The sequence below is a fragment of the Quercus suber genome, unplaced genomic scaffold, assembly GCF_002906115.3.
Source record: "Quercus suber isolate HL8 unplaced genomic scaffold, Cork oak 2.0 scaffold_146, whole genome shotgun sequence".
Classification (NCBI taxonomy): domain Eukaryota; kingdom Viridiplantae; phylum Streptophyta; class Magnoliopsida; order Fagales; family Fagaceae; genus Quercus; species Quercus suber.
Window position 1 is genome coordinate 74,706 of NW_027069607.1, and position 18,776 is coordinate 93,481.

The 18,776-nt window shown below is 33.3% G+C and overlaps 2 protein-coding genes across 2 annotated transcripts; one reads left to right on the top strand and one right to left on the bottom strand.

Annotated features, from left to right (window-relative positions):
* Positions 1–5,119: 5,119 nt before the first annotated feature.
* Positions 5,120–9,949, top strand: LOC112039434 (chaperonin CPN60-2, mitochondrial). The gene is made up of 18 exons (XM_024072308.2): positions 5,120–5,294; positions 5,520–5,544; positions 5,653–5,784; positions 6,383–6,542; positions 6,656–6,831; positions 6,936–7,031; positions 7,169–7,273; positions 7,462–7,548; positions 7,634–7,723; positions 7,854–7,934; positions 8,025–8,093; positions 8,240–8,317; positions 8,474–8,569; positions 8,669–8,768; positions 8,852–8,955; positions 9,237–9,342; positions 9,453–9,531; positions 9,624–9,949. Exons 1-18 carry the CDS (start codon positions 5,257–5,259, stop codon positions 9,736–9,738), a joined length of 1,737 nt encoding a protein of 578 aa, XP_023928076.1. The 5' UTR covers positions 5,120–5,256; the 3' UTR covers positions 9,739–9,949.
* A 2,971-nt stretch (positions 9,950–12,920) lies between these two features.
* On the bottom strand, positions 12,921–18,599 carry LOC112039439 (PHD finger protein ING1). The gene is given in 8 exon segments (XM_024072316.2): positions 12,921–13,188; positions 13,286–13,448; positions 13,908–13,921; positions 13,924–14,006; positions 14,156–14,219; positions 16,634–16,821; positions 18,079–18,150; positions 18,459–18,599. Coding segments are annotated over 8 exon segments (723 nt in total). The 5' UTR covers positions 18,487–18,599; the 3' UTR covers positions 12,921–13,077.
* Between the last annotated feature and the right edge of the window lie 177 nt (positions 18,600–18,776).

Here is an 18,776-nt window from a genome sequence, read left to right on the forward strand (position 1 = left end):
TGTTAGTATCAAGTCAAATAATGAACTTGTCATTGTGGATTTGGTGCTTGAAGAAGGCAAGTTCTGAAGTCGCAATTTAACTATTTAAAATAATAATAATAATAAATAGGTGCATTTTTTTTAATTAACTATTTTACAATATTTTTACAAATTGTTGATGTAGTCAATTTCTTATTTGTTTTTTAATTTAGGCTTGCCATTAACATCACTTTTTCATTTATGTTAGCAAGATGAAATTGTGATTTACTCTATTGGAACAATCCTCAATAGGGGAGAAGATCTCTACACATTAAAGAAAGGTCACTCTTTATAAGCACATTCCTATGTGCTTTCCCACATCACTTGGTAAAGCACATAGGAACATGCTTATAAAGAGTGATTCCATGAATTGTAAGATTCCATGAATTGCAGACTCTCCTTTTGGATCTCTACAATATAGGCCAAATGGAAACTATTCTTTGAATTGAAACCTTTGAAATCAAAGAAAAAATAATCAAAAGCCACATCTTAAGTGAGCCTCAAATAATGATACCCACACCAATAGTAATCGTTACACACACACAAATATATATATATATATATATATATTTGATAACAATCGTTACACAAATTAATAAGCTAAGCATTATGGTAGAATAAAAAGAAATTATGCACGATAATTCTCACACTATTGATGATTTAGCCTTTTAGGGACTTCAGAAGTTCTTCTCAAATTTACTTCTAAACAATATGTGATTTTTTTATTTAAAAAAAATATAGAAACAACAAGATGTGATTTTTAATAATGTATTGCAGGCTTCTTTATTCAATAACACTTATTTTCTAATTTTCTTTTGAATGAGGTTGGTTTGAAATAAATCCTTAAGATCAAAGACTAAAACAGTATGCACTTTCCAAAAAAGGCATATATATATATATATATATATTTTTTTTTTGATGGGGAATGAATACATTTCATTGAAGTGAAACAGCAATACAACAGAGATGAAACAAACAACATAAACCTGAAGCAACAAAACAGCAGGACCGAAATTGGAAAACAACAGAACCTGAAACATTTACAACATGTCCTCAAGTAAAATCTGATGAATGAAAGGAGGAGAGACCCCCTTCCATGTGTGTGAGTGACCCGTGAGTTTTGCATCTCTAGCTAGCTTATGGGCAGCCCTGTTGCCATCCCTTTTCAGATGCTGAAAAGTGCTCCAATTGAAGTCAAGAGAATGAGATCTTATATCTTGCAAAATATGACCCAGGTCTCCCCCATTTTCATTAGAATTAACTGCTTGAATAAGGGCTAAATCATCAGATTCAGATTCAAAGAATTAACTGCTTGGTAAGCACTACATTTCTCATCACAATCACACGTTCAAACTTAATGTTAAAAATAACAAGAATTCTAGTTGTTTGCCTTGTTTTCGTTTTTGGTGTTCATGGTTGACATGCTAGATTATGCCATATTAACTGAATAAAAAAAAATTAATCACATAAATACTAAATACGTTATATAAAAAATAGAATCTCAAGCATGACTGATGATGATTCGACCAAAAAAATATATCTCATGACATTGTCCTGTGGAGCATCTCCTACTATTTGACTAGTACAACACATTTATGAGATCTACATACTAAGAGAAAGAGAGGAGTGCTTCATGAGATAGTCTTATAAAAATAAGGGAAAACTATACTTTTCTAATCGTTTACCCAGATTACACTTAACTCTAGAACTATCAAAGTGCACGATTGATCCTCTAAAATTATAATTTTGTTTCAATGCTCCCTTGTTGTCTATTTTAGTGTTAGGTATGAAAAAATTTATTATTAAAAAAAATCCAGTTTATCCCTCCCTCTAAAACATATGACAGATGGATAAATTAGTATTTCAATGCTAAATTACATCAAATTTAATAGTAAACAAACCAACAAGGGCTAAGTATAACCTATTTTTAAAATTAGGGGGATTGATTGTGCATTTTGATAATTCAATAGGTTAAGTGTAATTGTAATGATTGAATAAAAGATTTGGAGTTCAATTTCCGTCTACACTAAAGATCGATTAGTGTTTGATCTGATGATAAAGAAAACAATTACCAAAAGTGGACACCATGGGTCAAAACTCTGTAATAATAATAATTGTAGGGACTCAATTTGGATTGACCCTGAGTAGAGTAAGAATGAGTTTTCAGCCCAATCAAGCCCAAACAATAAATTTGTAGAGAGTGGATTAAAGGTTTAGGCGCTGGCCGTCGATCACCATGCATGAACTTTCTTTATAAAAAAAAAATACTAAGAGTTTCTCTACAAATGGGGGAATGCTCCTCGGCCTGTGGCCGAGGAGACCTTTTTGTTCTCTTTTTCTTCCCCCCCCCCCCTTTTTACTTTACTTGCTTTTCTTATATAATCTTCATCTTCCTATCTCCTTCTTCCATCTGTTGATCATCCATTTGCCTTTCTTCTGGCCGCCCTCCATCAGAGGCCTTATCAGTATCAAGTGGTTCACTCTGACCAACCTTGCCCTGCTAAGGGGTTACCTCCCCATTAATGCGCCAGGGGGGTTAGTTGAATGCATTAAATGCGAGGGTGAGCTTACTTTGGGGTTAGTCTTTCCCAAAAATCATCCTTGTCAGGCCGAGATAAGGAGGTCCTCGCGTGGATTGGGAGAAGAAGCTTTCCCCAATTTAGCCTTGAATAATCTGTGTTCCTCGGCATGGGCCTTGGGCCTGCTACTCGATGGGCCGAGGCTATCAGGCCCACGGGCCCACAATAATAATAATAATAATAATAATAATAATAATAAAAATAAAAGGTTAAATGTATTCGAGACAATAGTTTAGTGTTAAAAAAAAAAAAAAAAAAAAGGCATAAATGCATTTTTAGTTCCTACATTTTGACTTTTTTCCATTTTGGTCCATACATTTAATTTTACCATTTTTAGTCCCTAAACCAATTAGCGCGTGTCATATCAATCCTTGCTGTGAGCCAACTAACAGAAAAAGCTAACGTGGATGATGGCACTATTAAAAATAATAATAATAAAATTTATTTTGGCATTAAAAAGTGCCACATCAGCATTTAAATTAAAAAAATAATTTATTAATTTTAACTAAATAAAAAAAATTTAAAACAGAATTTAAAACAAAAAATAACGTGAATTGAGATTTAAAAGTGCCTTGAACAAGAACAATAAGAACACAAATCCAGATGTAAGAACAAGAAGAAAAATTTTCTTTATTTGACTTTTTTCCATTTTGGTCCCTACATTTTAATTTTACCACTTTTAGTCTCTAAACCAATTAGCGCATGTCATATCAATTCTTGCTGTCAGCCAACTAACAGAAAAAGCTAACGTGGTTGACGGCACTATTAAAATAATAATAATAAAATTTATTTTGGCATTAAAAAATGCCACATCAGCATTTAAATTTTAAAAAATTAATCTATTAATTTTAACAAAATAAAAAAATTTAAAACAGAATTTAAAATGAAAAAATAACGTGAATTGAGATTTAAGAGTGCCTTGAACAAGAACAATAAGAACACAAATCCAGATTTAAGAACAAGAAGAAAAATTTCCTTTATTTGACATTTTCTCCTCTCTTTTTTTTCTTAGAAAACAAACACAAGATTAAGCAAGAACACAAACACAAATCCAACAAGAACACAAACACAAATGCACACAAATCTAGCAAGAACACAAACACAAATCCAGCAAGAATACAAACACAAACCCATCAATCCATCTTCAGCAAACACAAGCAACAACCCAATTCGCTTACCTCCATCAACACAAACTCCTAGTACAAACAAGCTTAAATGAAAAAAAAAAAAAAGTCCAAATCCTAAACCAAAGATATGGGTAATCAATTCTAATGGAAGCAAACACAACATCATCACTTTTTTCTCACGGACCCATAGAAACCGACTCGACCCGCGAGAAATTTAAAAGGAAAATGGATAGGTTTCACCGGATCAATTTCACGCTTTAGTCTCAGATTCATGTTCTCCTCTCTCTCTCTCTCTCTCTCTCTCTCTCAAATCCCTAAACCAGTAAACCTAGCCTCTTTCTTACCGCCGCCATTGTCAAGTTGATGCCACTGCCTTCATCGTTGACTTAAGTCTCGCTCAAACCCCTCTCTGCCTCCTCTGATCTGTCATTGATCTTATGCATTTGATGGTAAGTCAAAGTTTTTTTTTTCCCCTTTTTAATTTCACATTAACCTTGTGATGGATGTGGTGATGGTGGATGATGGAGTGGTGGTGGTGGTGTTGGTTTAGTATTTTCTCTCTCTTCATTTCATAGATTTGGGGTTTGTGGACTCATTTTTGCTATTTGATTTTCTGTATATTTGGATTGTGGTGTTTGTACTTTGGGTTTTTGATTTTCTCTAAGTTGACTTCTCGTGCCTGAGTTTTGATTTCTATGTTCTTAATCTTTAAAATTAAAAAAAAAAAAAAAGGTTCTTCATTTTTTTTTTTTTTTAATTAGAATTGCAAAATTAAAGTTTATTGTTTTTAAAATTTTAAATTAAAATGCTAAAGTGGCATATTTTAAATACTAAATAATTTTTTAATATTATTTTATTGACCACATTAGTATTTAATGTGATGACAGTGGACTCTATCAGTCACGTCAGCTTTTTATGTTAGTTGGCTGACGGCAATGACTAATATGACACGCGCTAATTGGTTTAAAGGTTAAAAATGGTAAAATTAAAATGTAGGAACCAAAATAAAAATAAATAAAAAGATGTAAGAACTAAAAGTTCATTTACGTCAAAAAATAAAAATAAAAAATAATTAGCCCCCGGAAATAAATTTGTACGTGGGCTTGAATGGCTAAATGTGGACTTTCTAGTTTCTATGTACGGTCCAATTAAGGGGATTAAAAGGTCAATAACAAAGAGACCAGCTTAAACCAAGTTACAAGTTAAAAGTTAGGGTTGGACTAATGGTAAAAAAAAAAAAAAAAAAAAAAAAAAAAAAAAAAAAAAAAAAAAAAAAGGGAAACAAAATTTTTATTTATTTATTTATTTTGGTAAACGGAGAAGCAAGCAAATTGATAATAATAAAAAATAAAAAACACAAAAACCCTTAAACCCTAGAACCTACTCATGTGCTGTGACTTATTCTAGACCCTTCTCTTCCCTTTAAAAGACTCTACTCTTTTCCCCACTTTCCCTCAAAACCCCATCGTTTTTCTCTTCTTCTTCTCTCTTTCTCAGTCTCAGACTCTCTCTCTTTGTTTTCTGTTTCAGCCATGTACCGCTTTGCCTCAAGTCTCGCCTCTAAAGCTCGGTACGTCCCATTACCTTTATTTCCCATCTGGGTTTTTCTTATTCTTCTCTTTTTCCAGAGATAATGTTGGAAAATCGTCAGTAAAAGACAATTAGTTTAAAAAGTTAATAACTTTGATTTCTGATTTCGTTTTTTTGTTCATGGTTTATAGTTTAGACCTAGTAATAGTTATTGCTTTCATGGTTTTTCATTTTTCTCTTTTCTGGGTGCCTTTTGGTTTTGCAGGCTTGCTAGGAACACAACCCAGCAGGTGAGAGAATCAGTGGTTGTATAAAGTTTGAAACTTGCTATGATTATCTGTGTTGGTTATTGTTTGTATTGATCTGTGTTGTGTTTTGTTTGTGTGTTGGTGATTTAGATTGGTAGTAGATTGAGTTCTAGTAGAAACTATGCCGCCAAAGATATAAGATTTGGGGTGGAGGCCCGGGCTCTGATGCTAAAGGGTGTGGAAGAGCTTGCTGATGCTGTTAAGGTCACCATGGGTCCTAAGGTATTTAAAAGCTACCTTCTTTTTTGCAGAATTAAACTATTAAACTATTCATCAATTGATCTTTCCGACACTTGCTTTCTATGCAACTCATATTTCAGTAAGAAGTTTGATTAGCATTGATGTTTCTGCTGAGTTTAGGCCCAAAAAAACAATCTTTTATAATGAATGTACTTCCTTGGTGGAGCTTGATGTTAGATATCTGGGTTTGTGCTTATTTTTAAATTGCTTATTGCTTGAGTGCTGAAGATATCTGTGATCTTACTTTTTGTGTGTGAGTGAGAGTGCGATGGCAATGTTTTGAATAATTCTGACTTTTAGGAGGAGTGGGGAGGGGAACACTTGAGCATTGAAAATATGCAGATCCTTTTAAAATGTACGGAAATTGCTGGAAATATTATGCTTCCTATCTAAAAGAAAACTAGGGAAAGAAAGTTAGAAATCTAAAGATGCAGTGTTTGTTTGAAGTTCTCTGTATTTGCTTTCTTCAATAGCTGATTTTGAATCAGCTTGTTGCTTTGTTTAAAAAAAAAAAAAAATCCTAATGTTGGATCAGTTTTTATGGTTAATAATTGTTAATGTTGGTATTTTGCTATTTTAGGGACGTAATGTTGTAATTGAACAAAGTTGGGGTGCCCCAAAAGTGACAAAGGATGGTGTCACTGTAGCAAAGAGCATTGAATTCAAGGACAAAGTCAAGAATATTGGTGCTAGCCTTGTGAAGCAGGTTGCAAGTGCCACCAATGATGCAGCAGGGGATGGTAATATCTTCTTCCAATGAAAGGGGTGTAATGGAACCTCAAATAATTTTACTTGTAGTAACTCTGACACCATGTTAAGCTGAACAACTGAGAATTTTTCAATGTGTTTGCAGGGACCACATGTGCCACAGTACTTACACGGGCAATATTTACCGAAGGGTGCAAATCAGTTGCTGCAGGGATGAATGCAATGGACCTAAGACGTGGTATTAGCATGGCGGTTGATTCTGTTGTTAATCATTTGAAGAGTAGTGCACGAAAGATCAGCAAAAGTGACGAAATAGCACAGGTGTGTTAGCTGCTTTCTTGTAACTCAGCCTGCCTTGTTGCTGGGGGTTTATGATTGTATGTGGGATTTTTAATCCAGGTGTCTGATATATGATCATTTGACAGGTTGGGACAATATCTGCAAATGGAGAGAGAGAAATTGGTGAGTTGATTGCAAGGGCAATGGAGAGAGTTGGCAAAGATGGAGTAATCACAATTCAAGTAAGTAACTTACCTATTGATACATTGTCTTTTCTCACTCACTGCCAAATCCTCCATACCCCACCCACTCCCCCTGCCTGGTGACTGTTTCCAAAAGTTTCCTGAAACATGGATTGTACTTTCTTTAATTGTTGCAGGATGGAAAAACATTGTACAATGAGTTGGAAGTTGTTGAGGGCATGAAGCTCGACCGGGGTTACATATCCCCTTACTTCATTACTAACCAAAAAAACCAGAAATGTGTAAGTTTATTACTTTTCAGGACACAATTTCCTGGTATATATATTGTCAAAGCCCTGATGGCATGCTTTTTACCGGAAAATGTGAAACAGCTTTAAATCACCAGTGGTCCAAGTTGTTTTTGTCTTCATATTTTTTAAAGACCTTTATGTCTGTTCAATTCACAATGTCCATGACTATGTGCTGACAGGAACTGGAAGACCCTCTCATTCTAATCCATGAGAAGAAAATCTCAAGTTTAAATGCCATCATTAAAGTATTAGAACTGGCTTTGAAGGTGAGGCAACTATTGGTAAATCAATTTGATTTGGTTTCACCTTTTACCGTTGTGTTCTTCTCACTTTTTTCCCCCCTCTTTCCAGAGACAAAGGCCGTTACTAATTATTTCAGAAGATGTGGAAAGTGAGGCTTTGGCAACTCTCATTCTCAATAAGCTTCGTGCTGGAATCAAGGTTGACTTTCTATTTATTGTGGTTGGCAGTATTACTTGTTTCCTGTATTACTCTTTATAATATGGTGGCAGTATTACTCTTTATACTATGATGTCATTATTTACTAACTGAAGTGACTGCATTTCCACAGGTTTGTGCTATCAAAGCCCCTGGTTTTGGTGAAAACAGGAAGTCCAATCTGCAGGATCTTGCCATTCTTACAGGAGGCGAAGTAAGTCTACTGTCTTGTATAAGTTTGAACCTCTGAATTCATGCTCCTGCTTGACCCTGATATCCTTATGTGTGTCACTTTTATATTTAGCTTATTACTGAAGAGCTTGGCATGAATCTTGAAAAAGTGGATCTGGATATGCTTGGCTCATGCAAAAAGGTAAGCTTGATTATCACTTGAAGTTTATGTGTACTCAGTGGTTTGAATGGATTTTTGCACTCAAAGCTCAGGGTTTACCCCCTCTTCCTAACCCTTAGTATATCATATGATGGCTTTCAGAGCATGATTAATGGTTTTTGCTTTAGGTTACAATATCAAAGGATGACACTGTTATTCTTGATGGTGCTGGGGACAAGAAGGCTCTTGAGGAAAGATGTGAACAGGTCTGTCTTGCTACCTCCTAGATTGTGTTTAACCACCTTTTTGCATTATTTGATATTTGAACTGTCAATGATGTTGCCGTTGTCTCATTAAAAGATACTTAATTAGATCTCGTCAGATCCTAACTTGATTAATATTGCTAATAATCTTGATAATAGATCCGGTCCGCAATTGAAAATAGCACCTCTGATTATGACAAAGAAAAGTTACAAGAGAGATTGGGAAAGCTTTCTGGTGGTGTAGCAGTTTTGAAGGTCTGGTCAAACTAGCTTTATCTTTATCTTTTGTTGTCCTTGCGACTTGGGGAGTTGTATGGTGGACAAAACAGTGGTTAAAATTTTCTTTATTTGCAGATTGGAGGAGCTAGTGAAACTGAAGTTAGTGAGAAGAAGGATAGAGTGACTGATGCCTTAAATGCCACAAAGGCAGCTGTTGAAGAGGGTATAGTGCCAGGTGAATCATCTATCTATTCTTTCTGGGTTATCTCGTTGAATTTGAAATAGTGTACAAATCTAACTTGAGTTTTCAATAAGCAGGTGGTGGTGTTGCTCTTCTTTATGCATCAAAAGAGTTGGAAAAGCTGGAAACTGCCAACTTTGATCAGAAGATTGGTGTTCAGATTATTCAGAATGCGTTGAAGGTTTGACTCAATACTTTTCATATACAAGTATTTAACAGCACTTAGCTTTAATCCAACAAATTTTCAGCGCTGGTGTTATTGGCGTGTTTGTTTTTTGTTTATTTATTTTTGTAGTAAAGAGGTCCTAAGTGACCCAACCCCCCTCTTTCCAAATAAAAACCCTTTCTGAGTTCTGAAAAAATTCATCTTGAATACTGGTTAGATCTCTTAGCTTTAATGAATCTTGAACATTGTTATCTGGCTGTCTGGGCTTATCTGTTTGCATTTGTTAATAATGTCAGACACCTGTGTACACAATTGCTTCTAATGCTGGAGTTGAGGGGGCTGTTGTTGTTGGTAAGCTGTTGGAAGAAAATGACCCTGACAAAGGATATGATGCAGCCAAAGGTATCTCAATCTCCCCAGTTCTTTTTGCACATGGGTGCTTATTACCATAATGAATTGTGTATTCAATTTGTACTGATTTGGTTGGTTCTACCTTTCAATTGCATAAACAGGTGAATATGTTGATATGGTCAAAGCCGGAATAATTGATCCGGTGAAAGTGATTAGAACTGCTCTGGTTGATGCTGCAAGGTAGGCATAAAGATCCTCCTGTTTTTGTGTTTACAGTTATGCTTTGTCATTGTTATCATGTGTGTTAATCATGTTGTTTGCCTTCTGTATAGTGTATCATCCTTGATGACGACCACTGAAGCTATTGTGACTGAAATACCCAAGGATGATAAAGAAGCTCCAGCAATGGGAGGTGGCATGGGTGGCATGGGTGGCATGGATTATTGAGACTCTTTTGCTGGTTGAACAATCATCCAATGGCCCTATTTTCACTCCCAAGATCCATAACTGATGCAATCATCAGGAATTTTTCTTGTATGTCTTAATTGGTTTGGTCACAAGGCATCCATGTAATCATAGAGAACAAAGTAGGTAGCTTTGGTAACTTAGGATGAAACCTGTGATTGTTGCTTCAATGAGGAATCATCATTTATCGGAACTATATTTATTTTTTTTTTCCAAATAAACCATCGGTTTCCTTCCTTTTTATTAAATGCAAATGATAAAGAAATCAATTTTTGGATGCTGGAGGGAATTGGACATAAATTATTAATCCTAAAGAGTTGGGTATATACATGAATGAATCAGATTTTGATGAGAAAGTGTATCTCAAATCTTCTCGGACTTACCGGAATTGACATCATGAGCTAAACCAACTTGGAAATTGGGTATGTATGAAACTAGCTTTGATCATCAAATCAAAGCTTGTATATTTCAAATCTACCCAGGCTTAGCTTAGCGGAATAGGCATAGTGTGTCAAACAAACTTGGCAATTTTGCAGGCCAAGCTTTTGGAGGTTATTCTTTTAATAGGAACGGAAAAAATAGTAATTAGGATTTTGTTTTTGGGGCCAAATTAAACATCAACCAAAAATTTTGATCATTCTAGAGAAGAATATTAAAATTTAAAACTAAGTTAATATAATAAAAATATAATTAGAATAACAAATAAAGGATATAAAAGGGTAGTGAAAATTAATTATCCTTCAAAAACTAAATAGCATTGGTGTTTCATTCGTTAATGCAATAATGTGTTTAAGTACAATTTGAGAACTTTATTCCACATTAGTTATGTGTTAGAGTTTCAGTTTTTTTAACCCTAGGCTATTACTACAAAGGTTAAGCACTTTTGTAGTGGGGCTTTGGTTATGTAATATATTATAAGTCTGTTTTTTTTTTAAAAAAATTCCTTTAAAAAAAAAAGTTTGCTTAAGACAAAAAAAAAGTTGATTTTTTAATACATCAACTCAAACTCAATCATGTATGATACATAAAAATGGACATCGACTTTTATTAAATCTAAAAATTTATTTATGATTGATTATGTTCAAAATTTTAAAATAATTTCCCTTTTAATATATAAAATTAAATTTACCTCAATTTCTTTTTTATTTTATAAAATCAAAGAATCTATTAGAATATCATGTTCCATTTTTTTATGAAACGCAATTTTAATCAAATGTATTTTTGAAAATGTTTGTTCCATAATTGCAAAAAAAATAAAAATAAAATATAGAAGTAAAATACTTACAACCACTTCAAAAATAAATTTATTTTCTATTTCTTATTAACCATTTATATAATTATAAAATATTTAATAATTTTTTAAAGTCTAGATGTTGAGCTACACTATGCTCATAATGATGAAATTTCATTTTCAACCATATTTTTTAATGATTTGTGATTCTTGCAAATTCATTAGTCATACAAAACAACTAGTTATAATATATTAGCCATTTGTTTTTTATACTAAGCGTTTTTTTTTTTTTTTTTAATTTGTTAGTAAAAGGGATTTTTGTTGTTTGGAAAAAGTCGTTTGGCAGCAAATATCCTGGTCACTTCATTTTTTTTTTTTTTTTTTTGGGTTTTTGGAGCCATATTTCAGTTTTTGGGGGGGGGGGGGGGGGAGGAGGGGTTTAATTTTTAATGTTGGGGACCAAATATGAATGTTTTTAACCAAAACTTTTAAATATTAGTTCAGTAATTCAATATATACTATTAAAATATTAGCTATCAATGTCCCCTTTGGTCTCAACTTATTTGCATCAATCTAAATATTGCTCCTTAAAAGCTTATGTCCATTATTATAGTAACGAATGAATTGCTATTTTTGGAATGACCAAAAATTTCGCAATAATATTTCGTGTCTATTGTACATTTGGAATGATGAAAAGTCTAATCCTATTGTCCCTAACTTTACGAGGTGATATCTTGTATAACAGTTTGTATATCTCAATCTTGAAAGGTCTACGTTCATGTGAGAGGTGTGGTGTGTGCAATGGTTACACAATATAATAAATCTGACCTTATAGCTGAGCCAACCCAAATTTGCCTAACTCCATGCCTCTAGGGAATGCAAGTACACATAGAAAAGGTTTAACGTCGTCCTGTTTCAGATCTAGGATGGTATTTGATAGACAAGACATGAGAGTTAAGACAACCCAGGAAGGATTTGCACTAAGTCGTGCCCCCATAGAAATCCTTTATACATATATTCGATACTTACATTCTAAAACAAGGTCAAAAGAAACTACGAAATGTTCTATTCCTTTGCATTTACCATGATATTATGGATGGATAAGCCATGATGAAGTGGTGCCCTAGAAGTTATAATTAGACATCTTAGATATTATTAATGTGACGATTCTCAAGTTAGAGGCAATACAAGAATCATTGAATTAAGTAGAAGCTGTGAATACCAAAAGAAGAGAGAACAATATACTACGACTAATCACAATGAGTTGATTAGATTAATTGTGGGATCACCATACCAGTAGGAAGCTAGTGCGAAGTATGATTGGACTGTAATATGGGATATTATGAAGGATAATAGTTCAATTGTCTGCCTAGAATACGAAGGAAACTTCTTGAAAATCGTCAGGCCCAGAATGGAAAGGGGTTCTGGTCAAATTAGGACCCTTTCCGTCTGTATTTTAAATGAAGAGGGACCATTTCATTGCAAAGATTTGAGTCTTTACAATCAACCCCGAGGTGTTACACTTACACAGGCATTATGCGCCTTCCCATCAAGGTGCCATCATCATTAATGAAACCCATCCTCACCGGTTAATGACTTCTAACTGACATATGAATGTCAGATATGACGGACCTATGGTCCTAAACAGACCACAGTTGCTTATGCGGTTGCATTCAGATGACTCGAAAAGAAAAATGGAAAATTAACTTAAACAACTCGGATGTTCCCGCAATTTAACACCATGAAGTTACATTCAGATGACTAGAAAACAAAGAGCCTCTTCATACTTCCGTAAGATCTCAAAATACATCTAAGCGGTTGAACCATTTGAAAGCTCTCTCTCTCTCTCTCTAAAAAAAAAAAAAAGGAAAAGAGAAGAAGAGCCCGCATAAGTTCTTTTAAACGAAATAATAGAAGAATGACACACTAAACAAGGCCAAAAGCATATGCTGTTATTGCAAAGATAAATAAAATAAATAAAATAAAGTTGAATATACACAGATCCAGTGAAAAAAGAAAAAAATAACTCTATTTCATAATATGGCAGTGCAAATGCAAATAACAGAGTGCCCAAGAATAGCTTCCCAGCATCATCTGCCTTTCCGACGATTTTTCAGCACAGCACAATCTGAACAGTACCATTTTCCTTTTGGCTGCTCCTTCAGACCAACACAACCAAAGTGGAACCATTCTATTTTGCACTGTTGAAAGGGTAACAGGGGCTTTCATCAGATCATAAATTAAGAATGTAGAGAAATTTAGAAGAAAAAAAGAAAAAGATAGAAAGGGATTACATACATCATTGTTATCGCAAGCAACCATCTCCCCATAGCTAACTTGGTTACAAAAACAGTATGTGGGTTCATTTGGATCCACTGGCAGCTCTAAATCCATACCTGTAGGATTTGCAGTAGTAGCTGCTTCTGTTGCTGCTGCAGCTGCTGCTGTTGCCTGGCGTGTTCTGACAAAAATGTTATTTTAATCAATGTTACACACTTCACATTCTTAAATTGGATGTGGTGAAGCTACTACTATAGTTTGAAAATTAATGGATTTTTCTCATAAAAAGGATTAGTCCACCCCTTCAGTTCTTTTTCATGTTATATTGTGAGGTCCTTGCACTATTCCCCCTTCTTGTCACTTTCCAAATATTTTTCAATATCCAATTATATTTTAACACAGCCAATGTTTTATTTAACTTTGGGAGAAGAATATAGAGGATTGCATCCCGTTAATGTCATATAAATAAAGTACTTTAGCAGAAAGCCATAAAAACAGAAGTACTTAAATAAAAATTCAACTTAAGAGCTTCCAGGAAAAAAAAATCAAAATTCAGGATCAAAAGCCTAAGCTAAATAAGATGTGAAGTAATCTGTCATGAAACTATCTACAAATGAGCATATATAGGCCAGATAAATACTTCTTACGCCCCCTCTGCCACTTTCACTCATCCTTCCAGCTTTCCCACCACCATCAAGACTTGGAGAGGGCACCCCACTTGCAGCAGCATTCTCTTTCTCTGTCACAAATATTATTATTATATAAAAATAAAGAATTTCCAAATGAAGGTGGAAATACTTTAGTATTCACACACCATTAAACCTATGAAAGTGCAAGGAAGTTGATACATATTATTGACTCTGGAAATATGGACAATAAGTAGAGTACCACGTCGAAGCTCTTCATCAAATTTTTTCAAATATTGATCAAGTTGCTGTATATGTGTATCTACCTGAAGCAGAATTATGAATAGACACAATTAGCAGAGAACGTATACAACAAAAATTCCAAGCTAATTCCTTCAAAATAAAGAGAGATTTTAACACCATACTAGGTGCAATAATAAGGATTACCTAGAATTAAGACATGCAATTTAACCTCATCAATGAGGCCATAAAATCAGAAAATAAAAGAAACTCCTGTCACTACCTGATTAGCAATTAACAGATAATTCAGGAAAATTACTGATTTTGGCGGAGGGTATCATTTCCTGTATGTGGTTCAAGTGGCTAATAGATCAAATAGGAAAATCCAAACTTTAAGCCTTCGAGTGTATTGTTCTGATAGTACCAAATACTGTAACCTTTTTCTCAAAAAATGAATGTCATATCTCAATTTCCCAAAAACAAATTGATCTATTATGTGAACTAGTACTATGACCATGTGATGTACATATTAATAAAAAAACATATGTGAATTCAAATACATACGTACATGCATACATATATATATACACATACAATTGAAATTGAACAATAAATATATAATTTAAAAAGTTACTTCAAGTTACACTGTGAAAAGTATTTTTGTGTAAGATCAAATAATTATGATAGATTATAAAATAATTTAAATTGAATAAAGAAACTCCTTTTAAATTTTTTTTCAAACCTTTTTTGTAAAATTCTTCAATTTTTGGGTAATTGATTTTTAATCAGTGGTATTTTAATTTTAATTTTTTTATAAATAAAAAATTTGTAATAGAGTTTCACTTAAAGTAAACTACGTTAAAATTATAACATGTTTATAATGCAAGACATAAAATATGGGTAAGAAAATGTAAAAAAACGAAAGGGCATCCTTTGGCAAAACCACTAGGTGTAGGACATAACTTTTATTATGTGGTCTGTGATATGATATCATTATTTTATTTTTATTTTTTGGTTGGAATATGATATCATTAGGACATAACCTTATATGTTATGTAATTTTATTATGAATGTTTGGTGACAATAACTGAATTGAAAAGTTTTAAAAAGTTCATGGAATTAATTGCAATTTTTAAAATTTAGGGTTTCATTTGAAACTACCCCAAAATTTAGGGGAATCACGTAATTTACTGAGTCTTTAATTAAGGATAGCCATTTGGGACAAAGAAGAGTGTCACAACCTGTTATAGAGAGAATTTAACAACTTCACCCAACCACAACCTATAGGACCCAAATACGAAACTTGGTATGAAATGATTTGGACATGAACTTATACAATATGTAATTTCATTGAACATATTTTTGTGGCAATACATCATAAGGATTGATTATTATATAATTTTGAAATTCTCATGTTGTGAAAGGATTTTTTGTTTTTAGATAAGTTTTAGTCATAAAATCTGTGAATTTCTGGTACTTTTAGCTAACCTTGTAACTCAACTAGTCGACACTTCCTAATAAATCCAACAGAGACATCTAGGGTTCAAATGCCACACCTCCAACTAATAAATTATCAGAAACTGAGACTCATTGAGGATGTGAATTGAAACAATTTCAGGGATTTAATTAAAAACTTTATTAAAATTTAAGGTTTAATTTGAAACCAACCCACACTATGCAGAAATTATATAATTTATTCAAACCTTCAATAAAAGATAACTATTTAGAGCAACCACAGTTCCAGGACTGAACTTTTATTATATAGTTTATGCTATCAATTTTCTAAAGAAAAAATTACATCATTTACTGCTGATGTCACTTAAATCTCATGCTGCATTTATGGGATTGTGCAGCAAAGAGAAACAAAAAACCTTCACAAGATATAGCTTATAATTGGTAGTTACTGCTATTTTAACTATTGATAGAAACATATGTCCAATAAATTCTTACAAGCTACAATCAGTTCCAATAGGTCTAATTCATGACTTGGAACTGAAATTTTTTTAATAAGTATATTGGAACAGAATACAATCAAAATATATGATTTCACTCATAACAAGGGCATGGAAAGTGTGTCATCTAAAGCAAGAAAAGCAAACATTTTCATCCAAGATTTATGAGATCAAATATGAACTCTCATAAGAAACATAGATCTAAAATTATACAGATGATATGGAAAATTAAACCAAGTATAGAATTAACATCAAATGCATGACCCATTTTAAGGAAAATATGCATTAAAGCATGCATAGCTTCATATTTGAAGCTAAAAAATTTCTTTGAGAACAGTCCATTCTGGATAACTTGTATAAAAACAAACTAGCAGCATCTTCATACTTATGATTTAGCCTAATAAAATAATCCCTAGGAAAGAAAAATCACAAATACATGAACAGAAAATTTGGCAGCAACACCATTGCCAATCTTGGTTAATGAAGATAAAATACAAAACAAGCAATATGCAGTGAAAAGTACAAGGAAAGATGGAGATTTCACATACCAAATCATATGCCTGAACAGCCAAGGCAACCTTTTCGTCTGCAATCCTGATACTATGCTTTTGCTCATCAAGTGCTTCATCCGAAATTTTGGTAAGTGATGAATTAGGTGTAATATTTCCAGACCTAACTCCTCTCCTAATCTCCTCAATTTCTTGTTCACAACGCTGTTCATTCTGTCTTTGAATTTCTGTTCATATACATAAGAAGTCCAGTACAACAAAAGCTATACATATGCACATAAAACTTAAGTCTTCTTTTTCTTCTTCTTTTTTCTCCTTTTTTTTTTTTTAATTGATAAGTAACACATGCACCCAATGGGTCTTGAACCCACAACCTCACCCTGCACCTAGAACTTATAGGGAGGAGGTGTCCAGGCTCTCTCATGCAAGTCAAAAGCCAAAAATAAAAGAAAGAGAAAACCAAAGTAGAAACAGAGTTTGTGTAAATTATAATAAAACTCTTGTAGAAATATTCTGTAATATCATCGCTTGCTAAATTACTCTTCCAAAACTAACTCAAGTTAATGACCTCATTTGAGTCTGGTTTTTTTTTTGGGAATTATTAGTAATTAGGCCAAAAGAGGTCGGGCTTTAATGTGACAATAAGTCCCAAAGTGACATTTCATGGGTTCAAGTCCAAGAATCAACTTCCCTAAAGAAATTTGGGCAAAGGCTGCCAATGACCACTCCTGGACCCCAGAGAAGTGGGAGCTTTATGCACTAGGTATGATCTTTAATTAGTAGTTTGGTCAAAACAAATATTTGACTCACGTCTTCTTAACAAATTCTAAGAATAAGTACACATTCATGAACATAATTATCCCACCAATGGCCTTGTACAGTAGTAGTAATTCCCCTTGCAAACACGGAGGTTTGGGATTTAAATTACCATGGGTACAGGACATATATAATTATTGCTAACCTAGTGCAAATAATCTTTGATATATTTTTTACACACATAAGTTAGTTCTTATGCAATAAAGTACATTACTTTAATAAATACATACATACATACATACATATATGTGTGTGTGTGTGTGTGTGTGTGTTTTACACACATAAGTTAGTTCTTATGCATTAAAGTACATTACTTTAATACATACATACATACATATATATATAATGACACCAAAATGATTTTTTTTTTTTTTTTGTTAATTTCTTATTTTAATAATTCAATTGTTACAATTTATGGAGGAATGGGAGCTCTAAACCCTAGTTCTCTTCTCACAAAGGAAACCAGTCAATGCCACTAAGCTACAAGGCTCTTGGCCATATTACACAAAACCAGTGGTGACTGAATTTTTTTGTCTTCCTCACATTTATAGCAGTTAAGTCAGGCATATTATAAATTTAAAAAAAAAAAAAAAAGGCATAGTAAAATTTATAAGGATGATAATGGTGAGAATGAAAACAATGAAGTTGTTACTGATGCTGAGTCATACCTTGTAAGCTTCTATCTAGATCACGCAACAACGCATACTTCTTTTGCAGAATACCAGGCAATGACTCCAAATCTGTGTAATGTAACATAGCACATGAACATGATGTTACATATTATCATTCATTCAACAGAGAAACCGAAAAAGGAAAAAAATTAATAAAAACACACACACACAAGTACAAACTAGAAAAGTATTATTAATAAGAAATTAACAGAGTATGTTTCAACAAATTTGATAACAGAGTAAACTAGGATTGATTGCCAAAAATTGAACAAATTTCGTAGGAAGTGAAAGATATTTAAAGAACGAAAAAGAAATACTAAAAGAGGAATAGGGTTAGGGTTTATAGTACAATCGAAGCAGAGAGAGAGAGAGCTTACTGATTTGCAATTCATCGAGGAAGGACATTTTGGGGATAAAGGATTTGTTTGGGGGTGATTTAGGTTGTTGATTTCAGGAAGGAATTTGTCGGAGAATTCTTCCCGCCATTCATACAAACAAACAAACAAACAAACGAAACGACCTTCAACCCCCTAAAAAGATCAGATTCAGATCGATTTGAAATGACAAGTTTAGCCTTTTGGTTTCCACATTATTCCCAATCACGACACACGATTGCCGCCGAACTTGTTACGCACAATTACAATTTACAAAGACGCTGAGACGGATCGTGTCGGTTCGATTCAGCTAGACCTCAC